We start from the raw sequence: 25,819 nt of genomic DNA, 5'->3' as shown, positions 1-25,819 counted from the left end.
AACACAGAATCGGTAAGTTCTCAAAGCGTCTTTTTCCTTACCTCAGCCTACTGGCATCACAGATGTCAGCATCTGATGCCTGAACACAAGTCACAAAGTGTCCTCTGGGAGCCAGCTCGCTGACAAAGGCCTCGTACAGCATTTGGCTGAAATTAGGTGGGTTGTCATTGGTGTCAGTTACAGTCACAGAGACAGTAACATCACTGCTAAGGGCAGGGTCTCCGCTGTCCGTCGCCCTGACAATGAAGTTGTGGCGCTGGATGAGCTCATAGTCGAGCAGACGTGCCGTGTATATCAGCCCGCTGTTACTGTCGATGCTGAAGTAGTCGGTGCTGTTGTAGATGTCAGATAGGATCTGGTAACTCACCACGGCGTTCTTTTCTGTGTCCTGGTCTTGGGCAAACACCTACACGGAGAGTTACATTCAATTGTGTCCTGCCTCATGCATTATTCAAGATAAGGGCTGATTTGCTTACCCCACACATACTCTGTGGGTACAGCACCACCACTGCAACCAATTGAAAAAGTAAATAACGTTCCAGATTTTACTGAGAATAGGATAGAAAGACATCTAAAACCTTGTCAAAGCATTTGTTTAACATTCAGCGTGAACATTTTGCTGAGATACAACTATATTTACAAAAATAAAGTAATAAAATATAAAAATATTAAAAGTTGTGATATAATGTTAAAGGAGGCGGTGGAACAAACATACGGAAGCCAAACAGAAAATCTGATTAGTCCGCCATAGCGCTCCAAGTGTTTTTACTTCTGTCAGAGTCTGTGCAGCTCTTTTAAACAAATATAAAAGGTTTTGAAATTTGGTCCCCTGTTTTTTTATATCTGTGACTTGAGCAATGTAATGCCACAATTGGGTCAAAGTTGGAAGTGAGTTTGTGCAGTTAACCTTTTAAACATATGCATGATTTTCAAATATATGAAGGCCAGCTGTACCTATAATAAATAGGTACTGAGAAACTGATATTTTGATATTGAGAAACTACAAAAAACACAGCACATAACCACTAGAGGTCACTGAAATAAGCAAAAATCTATTTTGGCATTTTGGTTTCTTAGACTTAAACAAATAATTATTTTGTCTTGTAAAACAATGAGAGGCCACACTGTTTCACCAGGCTGCGCCAGTCAGATCACCTACTTGTTCATCAACGACCTGGGGAAAACTCAGTTCACCAGGCTTATATTAACACAGGCCACTTGTGTTAATTTAACTGATGTGGTTGCCGTACTTGATTTTGTTTACAGATTTGTACATTTATAGACCAAACATTTCTCCCCAATTTTAACTAAAGTTGAAAAAGCTGACCTTCATACCAAGGAGGACCACCAAGATTTTTAGGTTATCAAAGTTATCTTTATATATTGCCCATTATAGCCATTCAGAGCTAATAAACAGAAACTTAGGTCATCTCTTAGCAACTGTTTCATGTACTAATACCAAACCATTTGGCATCCCTTCTTGGTTGTCCAGAAATTCATTATTTGACTGCTGAGGCAGAGACGTGCTTTTGATCAGGTCAAATATGACCCACATTGTAAACAACACTGCAGTACCACAGAGCAAGAGCAAAGCATATTTTAAGGCTCAGTGAGTATGCTCAGTGATTATAAGCCCCTGTTCTTAAATCTGTTTCTTTTACACTTTAATGCTAGTAAAAAGGGACACAGGCCTACAGTATTTTGCTGACTGACTTAAAAAGATGTGAGAAAAATCCAAATTCAATCATATGATGTTCTCATCTTGTAAACAGAAATATGTTCCTGAATGAAAAAAGAGCACTATTGTATTAAAGGTCAAGCACTTCCACTGGGAAATTTCTAGGCAAATATCACACCATCTTCCCATGAATAAATGAGCCATCCGCAATGCTGCTGAAGTGACTCTTAAGTGTAAACACTCATTCAGTTAGAGTACACACTGGACTAACTCAGCAAACACAGGCGTGCGCACACACACACCTGTAAGACGGGCGTTCCAATCATGGAGTTCTCAGAGAGCACAGCTGAGTATGAGGTGTTCAGGAACAGCGGTGGGTTATCGTTCACGTCCAGCATGACAATGTCCACGTCGACCTCCGACTTAGCTCCGGTCAGTGTATCGGTAGCCTTCACCGTTAAACGGTAATACTGTGTGGTCTCATAGTCTAACGGGTAAATCACACGGATGATTCCTGTGTCAAAGCCAATGTCAAACTGGAGGGAAGGGTCTCCATCTGTGATGGTGAAGATGACGCTCTGGCCCTCGGGACTACTGGCATTGATACACAAGACGGAGGTGGAGACATCCAAATCCTCTTTGACGGTGACACCATAAAAAGGCTTGTCAAATACTGGCATAGCTTTATTTACTACACTAACAGGCAGCTCCACCTCACTGGACAGAGGAGGGAAGCCACCGTCAGTTGCCACGAGGATCAGTTTGTACTCTGCGTTAGATAAATCTGCCTCGAAGGCTCTCTTTAAGGTCAGCTCTCCTGTCACAGGGTGCACCTGCATGGGATTTATAGACATTAATTAGTCCAACTCGTGAACTTGCACAATTATAACATTTTACAGCCTCCCATATAAAATAAGGGAAGATGTTTTACTTACTTGAAAGTTTCTGTGCTGCTCCTTAAGGCTGTACGTCACTTGTCCATTCCGACCGTAGTCTTTGTCAGTAGCTGAGACCCTGAAAACACTTGATCCTGGCTGTGCTTCTACCTGCACTACAGCGTAGTAGGGAAGGTTCACAAACTGTGGAGAGTTGTCGTTTACATCCTCCACCTAGAAGATTTGATTTTAAGAAAAACATAATGGGGTCATTTTAAAGCTCAGGAGGCTTAATACTGTTCAGCAACACAAAATCTGCACCGCAATCTCTTGACCACTGCACCACTGTCCTACCAAATTAGTCTATAACAAAAACACATTCAAGCCGCAATGTAAAATGTATTTAAAGCATTCTAAACCAAAAGAATTGAAAACACAGGACTGCCCCAATACGCCCAAGTCTGCATTACTGTAAATGTGAAGGATGGACAGAAAAAGCAACAACTAGAAGCATTCTTGCAGACAGATGATTTCCATACCTACCTGTACTTGCACGATCACCCTAGCCACCCTCAATATTTCATCTTCCCTGCTGACCTCCACCACCAATTCATAACTGTCCTTCTCCTCTCTGTCAAAAGGCACACCGGTAGTGAACACTGCTCCGCAAGTGGGCCAAATGCTGAAGCGCCCAACGGGGTTCAGCAGAGTGTACTTGAGTGGCTCGTTGAGGCGGTGACCAACTGTGCTCACCACAGTCACTAAGGTGATATTGGGTATGTTCTCTGGGATGGAGGCAGAGTAGACTGGGAAGGTGAAGAGAATTCCGCTGTCTATAGCTTCTCGGACAAGCACCGTGACCAGTGTCATGCTGGAAAAACGTCCATCCCAAACCTTAAAGAAAGAAGATAAATGAGTCAGAATTAGCTATAGCAGAGAATGTAATGCTGGAGTTTTTTTTCTTAGCTGAATTTGACTGCCCTTATTTTCTTAATAAAAACAGTAAAATAATTCTGGATGTAATCCTGGGTCAGAAAATCCTGAGTCATGCAGATGATGTGTCCCACATCAAGTCACCAAATAATTTTGGGCTCTATGTACACAACTCTGCACTGACCCAGGTAGAACTGACCCTTCTGGAGGAAATCATTATTATGTTTACCCAGCTTAGTCCACATAGCAGAATGATGAAAAGACTTTCAAATGGTATTTCATGTCCACTAAAGACCTACCTTCACATTGAAGCGATAACGGTCTTTATTGAGGCTCTGACTGATGACGGTCACAACTCCAGTGTATGGCTCAACAGAAAAGAACTCCACATTGTTATCCACCAAAGAGTAAAGTAGCTGTGGTGTGATAGACTTGTCAGGGTTAAGTGTGGGGTCAGAGGTCATATCGGGGTCAAGAGCCTTAACCCTAAGAACCTCTACACCCATGTAGGTAGGCAACAAGAGGATTGTCTCATAAGTGTCCTGGGAAAACTTTGGGGGCGAGTCATTGATGTTGATCACCTAAGACGTGGTACACAGGGAGTGAAAATAATGTTGAGAAATGACTACGATAACGCAGAACTCAAAGTGAGTCAAGAGTTGTTTATGAGACAATGAAAGCTGATTCATATGTTATTTGCTTACCTTTATAAGTACCTCTGCTGGGCTGTCAGCATCCCGTGGAGGCTGGCCACTATCTCTAACATGAACCCGAAAGACGAACTCAGAGAAGGTTTCATAGTCCAGACTGGCAATCGTTCTAAAAATCATTTAAACAAACCCATTAAATATCAACTTATAAGGAAATTAATCAGATCAATTGTGATACAACTTCTGCACAGCACTATCACCTACCGGATAGATCCAGTCCCAGAGTCCACGCTGAAGAACATCCGAGCAGTCTCACCTATGATCTCGAACACTAACAGGGCATTGTGGTTGCGATCCTTATCAGTTGCCTGGATAACCAAAGGGTTACCGTCCTCTGCCAGGACCACACTGTTGATTGGAGCAGCCTCGCTGACTACGCCGACATACCTGTTAGGAGAAAAAGGCAATGCTGATGTCAGTCAAATATTTCTTAGGTCGGTCGAGAAAATCACTTTTTAACACTCAACAAGCCTACACACAAAAAGACAGAGCAGCATGTCAATGTCAAAGCTTTAGTTATATCTGCATATCAACTATGACCACCACTAATACCTGATTTGTTGGAATACAGGTGGGCTGTCGTTCACATCCACTACTTGTATGATGACAGAGGTGCTGGCTTCCACTCCAGCCATGCTCAGGGCACGCACCACCAAAAAGTAAGATGTTGTTTGCTGGCAAAACAAAGAAATCCAGTTAAATTGTTTAAAAAAAACTAATTCAATTTAGATCCGATGTAAAGCCAACTTTTTTTGCACAAAGAAGAACGTGACAGTGGCTTTAAAAATAATGCTATAAATCTTTGTAAATAGAAAAAGAAATCACATAAATATTTCATGTTACCATCCTTTCCCTTTCCAACGATACCTTGTCCTCAGGGTATATTCAAACAAGTGACTGAAATGACAGCTTGTTAGAAGCATCTTGGAGAACCTCTGCATATTTATGCACTCTCAGTTACTTTTTTCTCATCTAATCACAGTGAGTGATTAGATGTAATGCTGATTACGGCTCTGAGGGCCACACCATCTGTTCCAGGACTGCTTGTTTGCTGGTGCTTTTTTTGGCTGAATATAATTCTTTATGACTGACTATATATTTGGGTCAAAGGCACACCTACAAAATGCACTTGGGACAGAACGGAAGCCCCTCGTACCCACTGTTTGACTGCTAAGCATCTATACATCCAATATATAACCAAAAAAGAAAAACATTAACAAACCTCAAAGTCCAGCGGTTTGCGTGTAGTGATTACACCGGTATGGTGGTTAATAAAGAAGCAGCGCTCCTCGTTGCCTCTGGTGATGTCATAAATGAGTGCTGAGCGGCTGAGGGCGCTAACAGTGATCACGTAAGTTCCAGTTTTGCTGTTCTCCATAATCTATAAAGCCAAAGAGCAGAAATATACAGGTAGATTTTCAGAACTTGAGTGAGTTGTATAGACCATTTCCTGAAAAATACCGTTCTTACCTCCTGTATATCTGTCTAGACATTTAACCTCTATACACACATACCGCCTTCAAGCCTGTCTTTATTCCTCCTATCTCTCCCACCCTCTCCAGCCTTCTCCCTTCAGACAGTAATTTATCTCTAACTTTATTTATTTATTTATTTTTTTACCTCAGCCTGATACTCCTGAGAGAATTTCGGTTTGGAGAAGTCTGAGAGGATCAAGGAAATGCGAACTGAAGCAGTGGCCATTAATGGGGGAAATCCACTGTCTGTGACGCGCACACTGAGGGTGTAAAAGCCTAAAGAAGTGAGGTCCAGTTCCTTGGCAATGAAGATAAGGCCCGTGGTATTATCAATGCCAAACACACCACCGGTGTTACCTGAAAGTAGCAGAAAGGTTACAGACACTATTAAAGGAGGATGCAAAAAGAAATCACAGGTCACTACACTGTTTAAAACACAAGCACAGATACAAATCAAAATGAGAATAATTTTCTTGCACATTGGACCATACCTGCTTCTATAGTATAGGTGAGCTGCCCATTAATCCCATTGTCTTTGTCTAGGGCCGTCACCTGCACTACAGACGTGCCTACAGAAAAAGTCTCGTAGGCCGTAGCATCGTATACGGTGCTGGTGAAGTAGGGAATGTTATCATTGGAATCTTCCACTGCCACCAGGATACGAGCCAGGTCACGGTTAAATGGAAACTCCTGATCCTTGACCTACAGCAGCAAACGAGAGATGAATATGGATAGAGCTGTACGAGGTGATAAAAGAACAAAATCAGCAAAAATTAAGTGAGGCAGACACAGTTGCCAAAACGGACATAATTTATTGGATAGCACAGTGGCGCATAGAGACTCACAGTAACATCCAAGCTCACATACACACACACACACACACACACACACACACACACACACACGAACAGATTGTCATCCATGTTTCCTTTCCCACCATAATAGTGAGGATGTGCTGTGTCCGGGCTTCATAGTCGAGCCTGTCTGCAGTGTAGACGACTCCTGTGCCAGGATTGACCCTAAACAGCCTCATGCTGGCCGGGTCTACGCTACCATAGATGGAGAAGCTCAAACGGGCACGCTCATCAATGTCTGATGCTCTGACCCGCAGCAGCTCCATGTCAACTGGTATGTCCTCAGATATGCTGACATCATAAGCTGGCAGAGAAAAAACTGGAGGGTTGTCGTTGCTGTCCTGTATTCGAATGAACACCTGAGTGATGAAGAGATAGGAAAGGGGAAATCTGCATAGTCAGCGTAGTGGCAAACAGCGATAGGAGACTTGGAGTCGAATTAGCTTCGGTAACTGACAATCCTCAATCCAATTGTAGAGTAAATGCAAGGCTCAGACACGACTGAACACTATTTGCATTAAGACAAGGCCCTATTTATGGCAGACTTGTAAGCCAGAGCGAGCGCTGTCCAAGAGGCATGAGGTTCTTTTTGTATCTTGACCTTTATTTGCCCAGAGTAATCCCATTAATTCTCTGATATCAAGGATTTCCCTTACAAGATATACCCAGTAGGGGAGCCCCGACAGCAGGAGCACAGGGAATGTCAAAGCAGGGCAACAAAAGCACATTTCATAGTCAGTATGAGATAATTTCAGAAAAACCGAGCGCAAGCGGAGGAAGCGAAGCTGAGCGTAAACAGTTCCCCGTGAAAAGAGGGAACAATAATTTAATTTGATGTGGGTCTGGGGCGTATGAGAGGCAGCGCCAGTGCATAACAAATCAAAACTCTGTGTACCTGTGCTGTGGCAAAGTTGGTCCCATCTGTCACCTGTACCGTCATGTTGTACACAGACTGCACCTCCGCATCAAGGGGCTTGGCCACGACTAGAGTCCCCACCCCCAGTTGGAGGTCAAACTGCATGTCAAAGCTCCCTGGAATAAATGAACACACACACACCCACCCCGCACACACACACATAGTGTCAGCCTTTTAGTATTCGCACTGCATATAAGACTCAGGTGCTCTAAGTTATTACTGTGTAATTGTTTTGGCCAGGTGCCTTCGTCTGGAGCTGGAGGGACTGTGAAATAAAATGAACTGAAATGCAATGTGATGTAGCACCAAACCCACTTGGCAGCCTGAGAGCTGTTAACAGCCACGCAAACATCTGTCTTATCACTCCAAAACACAACCCATCTCAGAGATCAAAAACCCGCAGCAGGGTCTTTTCCACGGGCGGTGAGTGTACAGTTTAAAGGCTTAATGTTTGATTAAAGTGAGGGAGGGGATTGATATGTGTTAGGTATTCGGTACCATCCTTCCTCTCATTCCAGCTTCTCTCCCGAGATATCTGGGAGCCTGAGCACCCCTCAGCATATGAATACTGATTGGGCATTTTTCACACAACCACTGATGCGTGTTGAGTGGGAGCAAAATACAGGATCTCACATTGTTTATTTATTTATTTTTTGTTCTACTTTTCATGGCAGAGCAGTAGGTCAATTGAACACTACGAGGGATCAATCTGACAGCATTGAGAAAAAAGAAAATTACAGTATGTAATCACTAGTTTCTTTTCCTGTCAGGGTGGAATGATGCCCCAGAGTTCTGTGATTAATCTAGGAAGAGCACGCCAGATAAGAAAGCCTTATAAGAATCAAACTCTTCTGTCTATCTATATCACCAAATCGCATTCAGTGCCATTAAAAAGATTAAGAAATATTTCTCTAGTGTGATTAAAAAGAAATGCAGTAAAAAAAAAGCAATTATATGCAAAACTCTCAAACTGTACATGGCCCCTAACAAATGTAAGCAAAGTATCCAATATTTGCAGCTCTGGCTTTGGTCTCCACCAGAGGACTACAATCTGCCTCTTTAGTTGCTAAACGCTCCAGTGCAGCTTCAGCTCCACAGTTGTTTGCAGTGGCTGACCAATGATGCACAAAGCAGTGAGAGTGATCCGAAATACTAATGCTGCCGGGCTTGACAGCAAAGCACTGGGCTAGAGCTCTGTGAAGTTCTGTAAATCTAAGGAGCATCTGAAAATGTGGGTGGTAAATCTCTGAAGGGTCATTTATACTGTAAGAGCGATTCCTCTCACATTTCTTAGTACTTGTTTTAGTCACTGTAAGGTTTATCCATAACTGCTAAAAAAACAGTGAGGTGCATTTGAATTCAGCCCTAAGTGGAAACATTAAAACAGCCTGTTGTTTTATAAAAATACTGTATGGAGGCCTTATGGAAGGTGAGCAGTATCATTACAGGCTGCTTCTATCAGAAATGCAGTAACTTTCCAAAGTAGTTACAATGTAGCTGAACTAATAGCACAAACCTGTCCTGTGTGGGCAGAGATAATGATACCGCATAGTATTAGTGGAGCTGTGTGAGATTACTATTCCAAACTCAGATCAATCACTTCTGCCTTTGGCTAAACAAGGTCATGGAACTGCGTGCTACATTTCCTGGATTTCCTTAATTTCTTCAAAGTTGCAGCATTTGGGGGAAAAGGTGTGGCAAAATTAGCTTTGACCCGACCTGTGTCAAGCGAGCAGTTTCTTCCACATGCATTCTGAGGAATGTAGAACATTTCTCTGGCAGGGCGCCCGCCTTAAAGGTGAGAGAGAGGAAAGAAAAAAGAGAATATAAATATTCATGAAGTCTGGATATCCTTGTGATCAAAGGTTTGGATGATTTATATACAGTACTGCAAAGTTGACCTCTTGACGTTTTTACATTTATATGTGTCACTAAGTGATACAAATTGACTTTTCATTAGAATACTTAAGCTAAGGGTGGGTGATAAGAGCCTACTTCTGGAAGTTTGAAATAAAATATCCCCAATGCTTTTATTTTTTAAAACTATCTGAAATATGAATAACCTTTTCTGTACAATTACTCCACTAACATTAACACTAAGAATGAACTGGGAAAAACCATCGCATTTGCATTTTTTCTGTCTATTAAAAAAGAACAATTAAATATTAAACATATTTTCCTGTTTTAACAGCTCTATATTTTTATTTAATGTTAACTATCAAATACAAATTAATATTCCTTAGTTGTTCTTTCAAAAACCAGGGAGGAGATCTGTTTTTTTTTTTTACCAGAGTCAGGGCAATAATGATGAAAACTAAAACAATTTATTACTAACTTTATCAAGAAACACTTTGTAACTTTTCATTAGTGTAACCAGGACACTTTTATTGTGGCTAACTTCATGAGAAAATTCAGAGTATGTACTGTTCTTTGGCTCTCTGTTAGTTCAGTATCTTATATTAATTTTCTTACCGATGATAGTGAACCAGACAGGTGTGCTGGACTGGCTGATAGCCACGACTCCCACTGGCTGGGCAACAGTAGCTGTCTCCGAAATGGAGAAATTGTAGTACCGCTGGGTGAACAGTAGGGGCACTGGTGAGGGGGCAGGTTTACGAATCCACTCTACATGAAGTTTAACAGTAGACCATAATGGCGGATCGCCACCGTCCTCTGCTTTTATCTAAGAGAAGGAACAATATAGATAAATTAGTTTGGTAGCCCTGAGAGATCAAATGGACTGCAACTTATGAAACCACCAGCAAATAGAAAAATTACAATTGCAGTTGCCTCAGGGTGCTGAATGAAAAACAACAGAAATATAAAAAACAAACAAACAAACAAACAAAAAAACAAATCATGAAACAAAACAGACAAGCTGTGAGAGTGACAGAAACCACAACATGCGAAGGACTGCACTGAGACACACTCAAACGAAGCAGAAGGTTCATCGGTGTTGTAAAGAAGAAAAAGCTGCATATCAATATGTGTTTTAATCACATGATTCATATAATACTGTAGATACACGTTTGCTATTAGCCGTTTACTCTTTGCAGTAGTTCCGTCACATTATTGTGTCCCTCTAGAAACACTTTTATTTTGTTTCATGATTTTTGCTTCATTTTCTTTCCATTTCTGTTGTGTTTTGTCTGCTTTTACAGTGTTTTTCTATTTTCTGTTTCTTGAGTTGCAATGCATTTGACCTTTCAGGGCCACCATACCAACGCAAGCAAATGGAGGACTTACCACTACTTGCTAAGGTATTAGTATGCATGTATTCAGGCCAACCAAAAACTTTGAGTACATTAGAATTCTTTCCTCTCCACTTCACAGACCGTGACACCTACACTCATAATCTATACTGATCACCACTGCACTGACTGACTGACTGCCCCTAGAGTGGATTAACTACATCTATAGCTTAGCAATAACATCCCATCCATACAAAAACTTTGATCTCAACAAATACAGATTAATGAGATGAGCCTCACTACCTGGCTTTCAATAGCTTGGTCTGCCTTTTTTCACACCCAACACAAATACAATACTAGTTTGTGCAGTGCATAAATATGGATGCAAAAAATGCAATTTGTGTTTGTTTGTTATATTAGTCTGACCACAAGTACGCTTTCATGCTAGATCAACTAAGATCTATCATGCCACCTAGTATCCATCGACACCACTCCACCCCACAACCCCTCAACTCTGCTGCTGAATTTATTGGCAATAGAATAATGTGTGTGCTCCAATACCTGGGCTTTTGCCTGATGAAACATGGCAAAGTTACTGTGTTTGCTTCTGCCAACTTTCCCTGAAAGCAGAGCCTTAGGATCTAACAAGCGCACACTGGCTGTGATTAGTTTGTAAGAAACGGAATTGAAAAAGCAGCACTCAAGACATGGAAAGAAAGCAGCGCTGTGCCTTAAAGTCTTATCTCAAGGAAGGCCGTTTCAGCAATTTAGACTGTTGTTAGTGAGTGCTGGCTTTTGTCTGCCATATCTCCCCACACATTTAAAATACAGACTTCCCTTTTAAAAACAAGGATAGCTTTTATATTTGATATGAGAGACTCACAGTGAGGATGTCATAGCTGCCTGCTGTCACCATCTTCTTTGACGACACCATAGCAGTCCTGGGGTCGATACTGAACTTTTCGTCCTCATTACCGCTAATGATGCTGTAGGTGATGTTGCCATTGGCGCCATAATCACGGTCGTAAGCGAAGACACGGTACACGGGTTCCCCGCGTTTGTTCCTGTCTCGCTCGGGCAAGCTGATGCGGTAGGTGACCTCTGGGAAGGTGGGCGGGTTGTCGTTCTCATCCTGGACGTGAACTATGACCCACACAGTAGATTGGCGGGTGGTCACCGGGCCATCTATTACTGTTATCTGGGAAAAACGTGAACACAAGCACACAAATGCATGGGATTTTACTAGGGAGCACATACATTTTATTGATATCATAAATCTTGCTCATGCTGTGTGAGGGCAGGGCCACGTGGAGCTGAGCTCACGGGAAATCTCTTTGTATTATTGATCCCCTGGAGGCGGTGGCAGAGGGCTGATCACTGATCAATTGGATCAGATAGGGGTGAACACCATTGCTGCCAGCCTGACTCTTCACTAGGCTATTAATTACAGACAGCATAAGCAGTCCGGCTGAGCAGTGGGTGGCATGCATGGGTGGTATTCAGAACAATGTTTTAACAAAGACTTCTTTACTTGTTTCTTTCCAAGTTGGCCACACTAGTATATTTTCTTTCTGTTGATGGCAGTTTTCTCTCTACTGTTTCTTTCACTTTGTAGTGTGCTGCCATACATTTATTAAGTATGGGAGCTAAACAAGGCAGCATGAGTCTGGACAACTCAATTGGCAATTCAGGCATACAATACAACACATAACAAAAGCGCAAAGGTGCAGTCGTGTGGGTCAACTGCAGGTTATTTCATTCCATTTTGTAGAAAGGCAAAGTGCTCGTAAATTCAACGGCATTTAATAAGTTGTAAGCGAAGTGTGGGGGAATAGAAGTTTGTTCATGTCCACAAAGTCAAGAATCTGTGATTATCAGGTTCATCTGTATGCAGAGCTGCAGGAGCAACAGAAATGGTAATCACCCAGCTATCTGTATGCCTAGTGTCTGCACTTATCAAATGCTGGGCAGACCAACTCCTCTCCTCCCTGTTCCCGTCCTGAGTGGAGAAGATAACCAATGATGAATGATTACATTTAGAAAATCCCAAACCTGGGGCCCAAAACTACAGCTATTCATCACAGTTTATGGAGCCTTGAGGGTCTGCCAGGGTTGTCCTCCACCCTGTCTTTGTTAATAGTAGGTTATGGCAAGTGGCAGGCCTGGATAAATAATATCAATATGAACCTATGAATACGGTTCAGGTTTTACTGTACCTCTAAAAAGTGTTCAGCTTGTTGTTCTCTGTCCAGTTTCCTCGCTGTTGTTGTGATCAGACCTAAAAATCATTAAAAAAAGAAAAAAAAGAAAAGAAAAGTTGTATATAACAAATAAAAACTGCTTTTATTCCTTGCACTGTGCATTTACTTTACATGACAATATGCACCGGCTTTACAGAAAAAAATATATCTGTCATTAGATTCACTTTATTTATGTATGCGTAAGAACTAATAAGCATGACCATAAAAACTACATGCTACAACCCCGACTGAGCCATTCACATCCAGCACAAACGGTACTGGATAACTGAGGGTCATTTAGTTGGCTAGCAAGCCACCAGGACATAATAGCTTTGATCGATCAGCTTCATTCAGATGATGTTTGGATGGTGTGACAAACTGTAACAGGCTTCACTGGAAGTCAGACACAATGACAACTTCATATTCTCTTGATGCTATCTTTTTTCCTATCATTTGATTTAACTATTAACTTTCTTTCATTATACAACTAAAAAGCCCCCCCCCCCCCCACACACACACACACACACATACACACACATATATGCACATACAGCCATGTTTTCACTTACTTCATAGTGGCTGAGGATTTTTCATAGTATGCTATATTGATTAACTTTCAATTCCTGGAAACCTTTCCCACTGCTAATCCAAAACGCTGCCTGCCTAAATGATTTACAATGAGGCCACATGCTTTTTGTCCCTAATAGGAAGGTAAGCCCCAGCAAAGTAACTGAATTTGTTTAATAACTGCCAGATTCAGTCAGTAAAAACTTTGGAAATAAAACAAAAAGCTCCTCAGACATTACTCTTACAAACAAGGAAACTAAGGAAGAAACATAAGCATTGATCTATAAGCAGATTCGGCCCATTAAGATGCCGTAAGTCAACATTTGTCTTAGCCTGGAGCTATTTTACCCCAAGATACACAAACAAATGCAAAAGGGAAAAAGTCACTGATGATTCTTGTTTCAGTAAAAAAAAATATTTCTCTTTGTTGTACTGCAGCATCCTTTTTTTCACTCACAGCAGGTGCTTATAATTAAAGAGTAACAGCATGCCTGTGCAGCTAATGACATCCATATACACACAGTGCACACACACAATAACTAAAAAGTATATATTACAGAAATCCCTCTGCGTGCATTTTTATGTGAAGTTATTAGAGCAAGTGTGCTTCACTGGTGACTGGTGGTGCTTGAGTGTTTTTGTTTCAGTGTAATGAAGCGTTGCAGAGGGGTAGGATTAGTCTGGGTGCCTAAAATGCTGTGCAGTAAACGCTCAATGGGTAGACTAAAATCCTGGTGTGCGCACACATACACACCACACACTCTCACACACACACACACGTTCACACATTCCCAAGCTTGCACATATCACAGTGTCACCTTGAGCTTGTTATGCAGGCTAACTTCAATTAAGCAAATTAGGAGTAAATCTAGAGCAGCGGTCATGAGCTCTGGGAGACAGACTGGAAGGAGGAGGAGGGGCTTGTTCAGCAGAACACGGCGCGAATAACAACTCTGATAAAAATCAATGATCTACAGCTTGCAGCACATCTGCAGTCATACTACACTCAGTTTTAATTGGACAAAGAAGCAATAATTTGATAATTCCCCACCCATACTTTCACATGCACACACAAAAAGTGATGGTCCAGTGGTCTGTCTTAAATCATTATACAAACTTCAGTTCACCGCTTTCTTCTTAGCCGCATAACACCTCATTTATTTTCTAATTCAAGCTACACTAAAAAAAACAAATTTTTAATTTCAAGTTTGAAGTATTCATACTGGAAAATCTTCCTTTTTTCAGTCCCTTTAAGACGTGGAAATCAAAATCAAACGATTCATTAGAAAAATTGTAATTTTCCCAAAGACAGTTTGATCCAATGACAAATTCTGACTTTTTGTTTTTACATATTACACAAATGTGACAGGTTTTGCTTTATGTTATAAAATAAAAGCAGATTTGGCAATATCAGTATCACAGAAAATCAACAAGGTTAACAGGATGGATACAACAGCAATACATTATTTAAGTGGCATTGGTTCCCTCTATTGTTTGATATTGGAACATAATGTGGAAAACGTGCTTTTTACACGTCCCTTTTTATTTAAAATTTTCTATCATGTGTTTACATTTTGTTACCAACATTCTTGTCACGTTTCTGCTAATCAGGAAGAATTCAATGGGGAGAATTCATAAGTAGCATATTTACAGTGGGGGAAATAATTATTTGGTCCTCTGATAAATTTTTAAGTTGGTTCACTCACAAAGAAATTAACAACTTTTATGGTTCGTGTCATTTTAATAGAGAAAGACAAAAAAACTAAAAATACTGAAGAAAAACTTTAAAATTCTAAAGTGATTTGAATGTCATTAAGTGAAATATGTATTTGTGAACTGGACACGGTGGACCAGCATGTCTATTCAATTCAATTCAATTCAATTTTATTTATATAGCTCCAAATCACATAGGTTGCCTTGAGGACCTATGAAGTCGCCTCAAGGCGCTTCATAGGTACAGAGAAAAACCCTATTACACGTTTGTCCGTGATACTGCGTTTCTCAGGAGGGATTCTGGCTCATTCCTCTTTAAAGACACTTTCTACAGACAATCCTATAGCTAACACTTGGCAACTCCAAGCTTTCAGTTCCCTCCACAGATTTTCTATAGAATTGAGGTCTGGAGAGTTGCTAAGCGAGACCTTAATGTACTTCCCCTTTAGCTTCTTCTTTGTTACTTTGGTGGCCTGTTTTGAGTCAATGTCATGTTGGAAGACCCATCCACAACCCATGTTCATCAGTGTTCTGGCTGAGGGAAGGTTCTCATCCGTGATTTTATGCTACGTGGCCCTGTCAATTGGCCCCTCAATGCAGTGAAGTTGTTCCATACCATTAGCAGAAAAACAGTCCCAATGCATAATGTTTCCACCTCCATAAATGACTGAGGGGTCTGTGTTTTTTTGGGTCAGACTGAGCATTTCTCTTCCTCCAAACATAGCATTTCAGATGATACCAAAAAAGGTTGATTTTGGTTTCTTCTGACCACAGCAATTTCTACCAAGCCTTCTCTGAATGATTTAAATGTCCACTGACAAACTGAGTTGGGCCTGTATCTGCCTTCATGAGCAGTGGCAGCTTGTGGGCAATCCAAAATTAAATACTGTGTTATGAGGGGTGTTTTTCCCACTTAAAGCGCTATACAAATACAGGCCATTTACAGGCCATTTAAAGAACATTAATAAGATTTAGGCTAGTTTTAGGCTGATCCACAAACTTCCTCATGATCGTCCTCACACCATAGGGCAAGACATTTCAGACTACATATGGTATTTTCATATATATATGAAAATGACCATATATATATATACATATCAAATCAAAAAGAAATATGTCTTTGGCCCAAATGTACCCAAGTGTCTGGCATAACAAAACCAATTCAATCAAACAGAAGGTTGTTTAAAAAAAAAAGGTCACACAGCCACCATGGCACTCTGCAAACATGCGTGTTTTTACAAGAAGCACTCCATCTAACACCCTGTGTCAACACTTATCTATTCTGTTTTCCTCCCCAAAGGAGGTAGGCTTCACTCACTCAGCCAGAGACAAACTGACAGCACTGTAAGCTGTCACAGCACATTTACACACTTTGCACTCATTCAAAGTTTGGCTTCAATACATTTTGGGAATTGTTGTGCTACCTCAAACCCATCAAAATGACACTTCCAGAGTAAACCTGAAAAATATATTACTTTGAAGCACCCCAAACCTAGTTTTGAAAAACAATCTAAAACTTCAAGAAGTTTTTCAGCAGTTCAGGTTCATAGTTTTTGCTGCCACTTGCTTCCTGAAAGCAAATCAATCAGCTAGATTTTGTTTATCCAATGAAATCACTCTGGTACATGGAAAGTTTCTGACTGTGCAAACAGTGAGGATTGATTTAAACTGAATGCATCTCCCCATTCATGCATGTCTTATTACCAAACTAACACGGTGGCACCGTCACTCACAAAACAATAGAAATTATGGTAATGATGCATTCAAATTCAAACCTTGCGACTGTGTTTTCCTAAAGCTGCAGAGTCAAGTTTATCGACAAAAGAAAACATATTTTTTGTGTTATTTAATGGGCTTTGGCAAGCTGGTGGAACCCAGTGTGGCTTTTGTAGTTCATTTATCACACTGGAAACAATCCTGTCATCAATGAGTTTCTTTGTATAAAATTAATGAGTAACAGATAACAGAATACTGTGGGTCTTTTGACAGAGACAGAAAACTGGGCTCAGATGGCTAGAAACTCTCCCCTGTGACATGCACACTGGCACTAAAGAAATACAGCTTACACACACACACAGAAACGCACAATCATACACACAAAGGCAAATTATTTTTATACAGCTGTATGTTGCGGTTGTGGCGTCATCTCTATTGACTCACTGCAACAGACCCAACAAAGCTGTAACCAATTAATCCATTGATTAAATTACCACACAAAGTCTCTTTTCTCTCTAACGCATACACACATTATTTGTAGATACAGCTCTTGCATGTCTATTGTAATCTGCTGAAAAGTAAATTAACTGAGTATAATTTTGAACCTGCACTGACAGCATTAACATCAGTGGTACTTTAAAACATTCACAATGACTCACTCTGACTCACTGTTACAGGTACACAACATTTTGCAGTCAAACAGTTAAGCTTCCTGAGTGAGGGAACTGACTCAGAAGTATCTGCGTGGCAGTCATAATAAGAGCCGGTTGAATTCTTGAAATATTAAGGGACGGTGCCTCAGTGCTTCCTTTATTACCTCCTTCAGTGTAGTATACACGTGGCTATCCTTTATGAATGGAAAGAAGATAATTACATCACATACCCATCCGACTGTTCGTGAAAATGATCAATGAAACTGACAAAGTGATGCAGATCATTTAAATGTTATTTATAGATGCATTTTCCATTTCCATTAACTGCTGATATGTTTTGAATTTTCATCAGCAGCTGAACTATGAACATTGTACTGCTGTAATAGTGTGTAGCATGTAATACTGCTTCTTATGCTTCTTGCATGAAAAACACAGATTTCTATGAGCTTTTATGACCTATAATAATTGATCAAGGTGTGTTTAAGGTTTTCTGTTGTTTCGGGGTGGGGTTAAGCTAAATGATGGAATTCTTCTTTGGTTATAAAAATCCTAAACAGGGAGTCATGCAGAATTACACACATACACAATTAAAAAACTAAAATTATATATATAAAATATTACACTGCTTGTTGTCTTTTGTATGCAAATGAGGTTAGCAAAGAGGTTAGGAAGATGCATATTTTGTAATCGATCTTCTGGACATTGTATTCAATATGGCAGATGTCTTATGTGTCTAGTGTATGTGACATTTTCCACCAACATCAAAGGAAAATTGATTATGAAAAGGAGGGAAATTCTTTTGACTATTCGACCATACCTATGTTTGAGAATGCCTGTGTTGGATACAGTTTACATAGTAATGAGTTTTTGAGGATCAGCGTCTCGCTAATAGGATCAATATTAGTCCCCTCACCCTGTTTCAGCCCTCTCCATTTCGCTACATAATGTCAATATTATAGCCATAATGCATAGAGGAATATTCAGAGGATTAGAGGACGCCACATGGAAATTCCCCTAACATTTACAAACAAGGTGAACATGCAGTAGCATATCATTAGTGAAATCTTTCTATTATAATCTTGATCACTGAGATCCTGCTGCATTACCTATAGGCCCCTGGTTTTAGAACACTTTACTGACATTTCTTTGAATCTGAAAAGTTGTCCTTGTAACAGCTGAAATTTTCCTTTTGTTGTTTATTAGAACACTTAATCTAGGGCAGAGATAGCAAAGACTTCACATTTTTTTCCTACTAGATTTGAATAAAACATTTTACCTCTTCAATAATTCTTTAATATAAGCGTCAAGCAATGCTTGTACTGAGAATGCATGGGGACATTGCTACACTTCAAACTTGACAGCCAAAACTGAAATACATCAAACTTAGCATTTATGTATTTATTTTGCTTTGATTATATTTGTATTCTTCAGAGACATTTGAGTGATTCTTCTAATTTTCAAATGTGTCCATTTTGTTAGTATAAATTGATCATTTAAAAATAGATTGTCTGAATATTTACTATAGAGCATTTTTATACAGAAGGTCTGTGAAAAGTAAAGGGAGAGTTTGACAAGGATCTGTGAGTTGATATTCAGCTGACAGGCTTCTTTTATGAAACTCATAAAAGATGCATATGAAATTCAAATGTGTAAATGTTTAAATAAGATTTTTTGCATATACAGACATACATGTGTGTAAAAAAGTGCACAAAAAAGTTAAAAGGTTGCAATACAAATCTGAAAAAATGCAGAAAACTAAAGTTCCAACATATTGCAACTTAGTCTATTTACAGATCTTCTACCGGATATGTGAAAAAATATATAAAGCCTTCTGAGGCCTCAGGGGTGCTGTGATAAATTTGATAAATCGCCTGATAAATTTAAGGCAACGACAGTTGGGGCTCCAGACTAAGCCTGAAAATGACCAAATCTTTGATTACTAGACCATTGTGGCCCACTTCTCATTTTACTTGAGTCTCCAGGGGTTGAAAAAGAAAGTCAAATGTAGAAATCCCAAAAGCTGTTTGCCAGTTGCTGGTTCCAAAAGTCATGCATCCATTTTTCATAAAAACCTCAAGTCAAGGTTTGCTACAAATAACAGGTTTTGTCTTTATTCGTATTACTATTTTAAGCACAAAGAAATGTTTAATCACCGGAATGATCACTTTTAGTCACAACTGCAGCGCTGTCTTGTTTAAACTCTAAAATATTTTGTCCTTTTCTTTGAAAGGACAAAATTAAACATTGACCTAACAAATATTTCATGTGCATTTTAGGAGCTATACGAAAATGTTAATTACATTCTTTGTTGATCAAATCATGCATTAAATGAACTTTGCATTGTGTATACCATTGTGCACACTCACAAAGTCAGATTAGTTTACAGAGTTTGGCTAATAGCATTGATAGCTGCAGTAGCCTTGCTTTTTTTTTTCAATGCTAGCACCCAAATCCAGACGCAGAATATGGTACACCTAGCTTTTGTAATGTAATTATACTCCAGTTTATACTGACAAAGCCTAACATACGGCAACTTTTTTTTCTTGTTGTATTAAAGTATTGCAGAACAGCACATTTAAAACAACTGTCATCTGTTTACAACTTTCTTTCACAAAGTGAGTTAGAGAGATGGAGGCTCAACCATCAGCCCTGCTGACTGCCATTGTAGACTAATGAATTAAAAATAGTACACTTAATTAACTAGTATTTCTGGCACTGACTGGCAAGGATAGCAACATTTAAACCTTGAGTCAACCAGTTGCACACATCCCTAGTCAAAATATTTTGTTCTATGCTTATTTTTCCTGCTAGCCAAAACTAATAGCCCATTTCACATCACAAAGAACTGTAGATTAATCTTGCTAACTAAGCTTGCTATTCATGGGTATCATTAGCTGATTCTCCACCTTTCCTTCACAAAAAAAACAACCCAAAAAACGATGGCCACAATACTTCTTGGGTCCAAGACAGAAGCCAACAATCTAATGTTTGACAGCATGGTGGGGGTACGTCTATCTTCTATAAACAGTCTATGACTCAAGGCTATATAAGTTCCATTACCAAAACAAGAATTTTTTTTTCTTGTTTCTATTTTGATCCTCTCTCAAAGCATCCATCACAAATCTGACATTATTTATAAGAGTTCAGTGCCAAATTAGTGGCGCACCTTAAAAAATGCACTCATCCCAATCCAATTAAACTACATAAAAATGAAATATCTACTGACTGATACATAAATCAACATGTTTTAACACGCAATTAGAATTTATCCCCGCACACAAACAAGTACATTGGCATAGAAGTAAAATTATTCAATTAATCGCAGACAATACGCTTTCACAAAATATTTTATACACATTCACTGACTTTAATTTCTCATGCGTTATTACCTCCAGAGACTCTAAGCAAAGTTAATAAACAACTACAGGCTATCTGAGCATAATTTCATAAGCCCAGTATGTTTAAAACCCTCCACTGATCCAATATCTAATAGAGAGCTTATGGTGAACCTCTGTCAGGGTTGGTATTATCTCAATAAATCCTATTTCCGAATTGAAAGTAATACTCCTCAAACATTTAGCCAGCATCAGTTTTTTTTTTTAACTTTACACCTTTTCAGCTTAACATTTAAATACATATTATCAAAAGCAATCAAATATAACATGTGAATAGCTCAGAGGAGTATCAGGTAGAAGCTGCATGCTGTTACGCGAGATACAGTTCATTTCTTTGTTCTCTGTCATACAGCTCGTATCTGTGTAATATCTGTTGTTCTGTTTAATCCCAGCTTGTTAATGAAATGCCTGAAGCGCATTTATGAGTGGCCGTTCATTCTTTCATCATTCCTTTCCACTCCACTAGTACCACATCACACACTACCTCACCTGTTTTTGGATTAATAGAGAAGAAATTCTGCGGGTTGCCGGCAGTAATACGATAACTCAGACGACTGGGTATAGCGGTAAGATCGGGGTCTTGCGCCTGAATACGAATGACTGACACATCCTTTGGAGAGTTTTCCATGATAGTCGGGTGGTAGATAGGATCTGAGGTGAGGGGAGCATTATCATTGACATCTTCTACCTGAGCAGAGACAAAGAAGAAAGGAAGACATGAAACAACAAAGGAAAAAGAGGAGAAAAAGGCAATGAATATTCATCATTTGAGTTGGATCTTGGAATGGCAACAAATACATGGATAGTAGCCCTCTGAATTTGCACGCACTGTGATATTGCTTTGTTGTGATTTTAGTATCTTTGTTAATCAGTCTGGGTCTGGGTTGATATGTTATCAATCACAAAATGGAAATATATTTGCCAGAAAATGTCAAAGATGTCACACTCCGAATTAATTTCCCTTCTAACAGCATAGATCTAGAATATTTATGGCAAGCAGTGGGTTGATTGAGCATTTGCTGGAAGGCACAGAGAGCCAAGACAGTTCAGCCGGTGAACAGAAGCACCTGTGCCTGATTAATCTCCCCATTTTTCCATGTGATGAAGAGGCCGGGAGTAAAGCACCCACTCACATAACCACACGTGGATATCCTGAAGCCAGAAAAGGCTGCTTGTCTTTTTTTTTTTCCTTTTATACACAGCTGAACTCTTCCCCAAAGGGGGAGCAGTGATGTAGCAACCATGTGTGTATTTGAGTGTTTAGACGGTGGAAAAACTTAAGGGCAAATAAATTAGAAAAATCTGAAGCAGAGAATTCCCGTAGAGTGTATCTCTTGCTTACAGACTGAGTGCTGAGTACAGAAACCAAGAGAGTAACACTCGTTTGGCATCATACTGTTTGGATGTAATGCTTTACAAGAATTTTATAGTATAAACATCAAAATTACCCTGGAGGGTAACGTTGACAGGCTGTAAACTTTTATTAGTGACTGCCATTGAAAAATAAGCTACTTTTTCAGCTAAAAAGATGACAAATGTATAACCTGTCATAATTTTAATGTAGTTAGCAATAAGTTATGCATAAAAAGTGCATGACTGTACCCTGTATAACTAAATATGATTTTTCCATGTACAATAAATAAACAGATAAACTTGAAATAACCTAAAACTGATATACTTTCAATTAAAATGCGATTGGATATGCTGGAAGTGAAATTAAGGGAGTAACACACTGGCAAACCATATTTTGAATATAAAACAATCTTACCCTGTAGACTTCTTGTCTACAGAAGCTCAGTGATGGCTAAGAAGCTGCTGTACCAGTCATCTAATGGCACTTGGCATACAAAGATCACTTAGTAATTGAACTTTGGTTTTTTGTTTTGTATCTACACTCACTGGCCCTTGGTACATCTATTCAGCTGCTCATTATTGAAAATATCTAATCAGCCATGGCATAAACATGGCAGCAATTCAATGCATTAAGGCATGTAGACAAGGTCAAAATGATATGCTGACAGGAAGGCAACAGTAACTCAAATAACCACTCCATACAGCAATGCCATCCACTACAACAGCAGAAGTCCACACTGGTGCCATTCTAGCTCAAACTGCTGGTGTCACGGTTTGGAGATATTTCCTTTGTATATCTTGGGCCACTTAGTCAAACAGAGCATAGTTTAACCACCACTGCCTTTCTGAGTATTGATGATGATTGATGATGATACCTTTATGATCACAGTGGACCCATCTTCTGCCATGTCACAAAGTTCAAATCATTTCATACTGGTTTCTTGGACATGACATGAGTTCACTGTACTCAAATGCCCTGCACAGTCACCAGCTCTCAATCCAACAGAGCATTGTTGATTCTATGTCTCCAAGAAATAAGGCAGTTCTGAGGGCAAAAGGACAACCAAACTGCTACCAGCAGCATGTACCAGGTGTATTTAGTAATAGCGCACTTTGGGGACATCCATTTAAGGCTTAAAATTACAAGGGAAAATTATCTGCTTGTTATGTTCAATGCTATAAAGGTCTGTGGGTAAATGTATTTAACATAATGATTCAATAGGCAGTGGATTCTATACCTGGATGAAGACTTCAACAGAAGCTGACAGAGGTGGAACCCCTCTGTCCATGGCACAGACAGTCAGCCAGTAGGAGTCTTTGGTCTCACAGTCCAGGATACCAGAAGTGTAAATCACCCCTGTTGAAGCAGAGAGAAAGATTAATGCAGTTTTTACCTGGCTTTGAATACTTATCTATTAAGAGTGTGTGTGAATGTGTGTGTGTGTGTGAGTGTGTGTGAGAGAGAGAGAGAGAGAGCCAGAAAGAGAGAAAGAGAGAGAAACTGGCTGTTATCTGTAAAATACATTACAATCCTTAAAAGATCTCTTGGGAATGTCTTTGAATACTAAGTTTCCAGGGGCAAGCACACAAATTTAGACTAAAACTTTGTGTCCTGGCTTCAGTGACATTCACAGGCATTAGTGGTGCCACTGTAGTCACCTTCAATGTTTCAGCTTCTCTACGGCTAATCACAACTGACCAAACTGCTCCCACTGCTATTTGCTTAGTGCTAAATGTACCCTGAACTGCCCTACACCAATAAAGACACACACACATATATGCACACACAAAGGCACCCAGACATTCACATATATTGACTGGCGTGTGCTTAGTGGCCTTAAGGAAAATGAGTAGCTGACAGTTTTGGTGACCTCTTTGGGGACAAAGAGAATATTTACAATGGATGACACATGGACACAACTCTGAAAAAATCCATCATCCAGGACTTTTCACAAAACCACTTAAAAAAAGGCACATGCACACGCGGTCTACGGTTTTAGGGTTCATTTGTTTCTTTTCTATCCACTCCCAAGAGTATGACATTGTAGAAACACAATGGCATGTGTTACATTAGTGTTACATTGTATACATTGCAGAAATCCAAAAAAGAACACTAACACTCGTAGTATCATTTCTATCAGCAAAAAATAAAGACAAGTCAGACAGAAACACGCAGGCTGAAAAAACGTTTCAGCTCAGGAACACAAACTCTCACCAGATCTGCAAGCTCCTGTTAAATAAAGGCTCCTTTGAGACATAGACAGCCTGCACAGCATGAGCATGCACAGCATTTGTGCTTAGGTTTACATACATTTAAACCCAACAAGCTGTCACACAAGCTGAGCCTGGGCAGGTGAGCAAGCTCAAATTTAATTTGTTTTTTTAATGTTTTTATTTCATGGTTATGATCTTCTTCATTATATAAGAATGGCTGCACAGGAGTATTGGCTGGCGGTTGGATGGTCTAGCCTATTGTGATGCTAAATTCCTAATCATTAAAAAATTCTATAACCACAACCATTTACAGTACAATGCAAAAATCCAGATTTTTCTTCCTATTTCTTAAGGACATAATATTCAGATACTGTTGATGCCTTGTAGATGTTTCTTTTGTCCTCCACTTGTCCATTTTTTTAAGGAAACACTGAACACCATACTGAAATATGCCAAGTTTTCAGCTAAAAGCTATTTAGTAATTACATTGTTGGTGCAGAAAACACTATTTCATGGCTGTGAAAATGTGTAATCGTTGGCATTTTTATGTAGATTAAACTTAAGAAATGGGAACAAATGATGTATTTTTGTATCATTATTTAAAAAGTTCCTAAAGATACAATTTAAACTTGGTTCTTTAGTAAGTTGTCTAATGTGTAAACCCAACACTAGTTCATGGCTTGAGCTGGGTGCCTTTTTAATGCTTATTAAGTCGTAGCCCAGTGTTAAGTAGTTCAACAGACAAGAATAAACATTGCTCTGAAAATGGTCAAGTACAGGGACTGGGCTGAAAATGAGTGAAAAAGCAGCCAATGTCCAAAGAAAAAATTTGAAAGACCTTCAGAGAGTCTGCATAACTGTTGATTAAGACAACTTTAAAAACTATACGTCTGGCTCCTTGGAAGCAAAATATAAAGACATGAGAGGTGGCCAAAGACTTTGCACAGTACTGTAGGTACCATAAAAGAAAAGCTGCTGCTTTATAGATAACTAAAGAAGTGCTAGGAAAAGGTGATCTACTATGCTCATTTCCAGCTCCATGTTTTAATCTCGGACTTTACTAAAGTAGCAGTACATTAACTCACAGTTCCTTATTTATCTTATGCTGTGCCTTGATGCAGCCATTCAATTTATCTGCTTTCTGAGACAAAGTGTTTTGGCTTCCCAGCTTCCTGCTGCCCCTTAGAAAATATGGTCTGAAACACAAGTAGTGGTTCTCTCAGATGGCTATACTTACGATAATTTCTTTATTTTCTTGCACAGACCAAAGAGCAGAAAAACCTCTTTAAACCCTTTTAAGTGTATGAGATCATCCGTATATAATCTGAATACAAGC

The 25,819-nt window shown here is 39.6% G+C and overlaps 1 protein-coding gene across 4 annotated transcripts in view; it reads right to left on the bottom strand.

The window, feature by feature from the left end:
* LOC134637718 (protocadherin Fat 3) overlaps nt 1–25,819 on the bottom strand; it is a 68,300-nt gene that overhangs the window by 33,299 nt on the left and 9,182 nt on the right. For all 4 annotated transcript variants that reach the window (XM_063488220.1, XM_063488221.1, XM_063488222.1 and 1 more), the window contains exons 5-23: nt 23,508–23,626; nt 21,406–21,604; nt 12,849–12,910; nt 11,516–11,830; nt 9,914–10,124; nt 9,161–9,232; nt 7,421–7,557; nt 6,609–6,884; nt 6,163–6,373; nt 5,817–6,028; nt 5,419–5,577; nt 4,749–4,870; nt 4,401–4,583; nt 4,191–4,305; nt 3,786–4,067; nt 3,097–3,447; nt 2,614–2,787; nt 1,981–2,511; nt 42–406 (exon numbers count right to left, since the gene is read on the bottom strand). In XM_063488220.1, the coding sequence (XP_063344290.1) occupies nt 42–406; nt 1,981–2,511; nt 2,614–2,787; nt 3,097–3,447; nt 3,786–4,067; nt 4,191–4,305; nt 4,401–4,583; nt 4,749–4,870; nt 5,419–5,577; nt 5,817–6,028; nt 6,163–6,373; nt 6,609–6,884; nt 7,421–7,557; nt 9,161–9,232; nt 9,914–10,124; nt 11,516–11,830; nt 12,849–12,910; nt 21,406–21,604; nt 23,508–23,626 (4,096 nt within the window). The remainder of the gene's footprint in view (nt 1–41; nt 407–1,980; nt 2,512–2,613; nt 2,788–3,096; nt 3,448–3,785; nt 4,068–4,190; nt 4,306–4,400; nt 4,584–4,748; nt 4,871–5,418; nt 5,578–5,816; nt 6,029–6,162; nt 6,374–6,608; nt 6,885–7,420; nt 7,558–9,160; nt 9,233–9,913; nt 10,125–11,515; nt 11,831–12,848; nt 12,911–21,405; nt 21,605–23,507; nt 23,627–25,819) is intronic.

Source organism: Pelmatolapia mariae, linkage group LG10_11 (assembly GCF_036321145.2).
Source record: "Pelmatolapia mariae isolate MD_Pm_ZW linkage group LG10_11, Pm_UMD_F_2, whole genome shotgun sequence".
In the NCBI taxonomy this organism is placed as follows: Eukaryota; Metazoa; Chordata; class Actinopteri; order Cichliformes; family Cichlidae; genus Pelmatolapia; species Pelmatolapia mariae.
The sequence above is the reverse complement of the archived record's forward strand: the minus strand, read 5'-3'. Positions and strand labels throughout refer to the sequence as shown.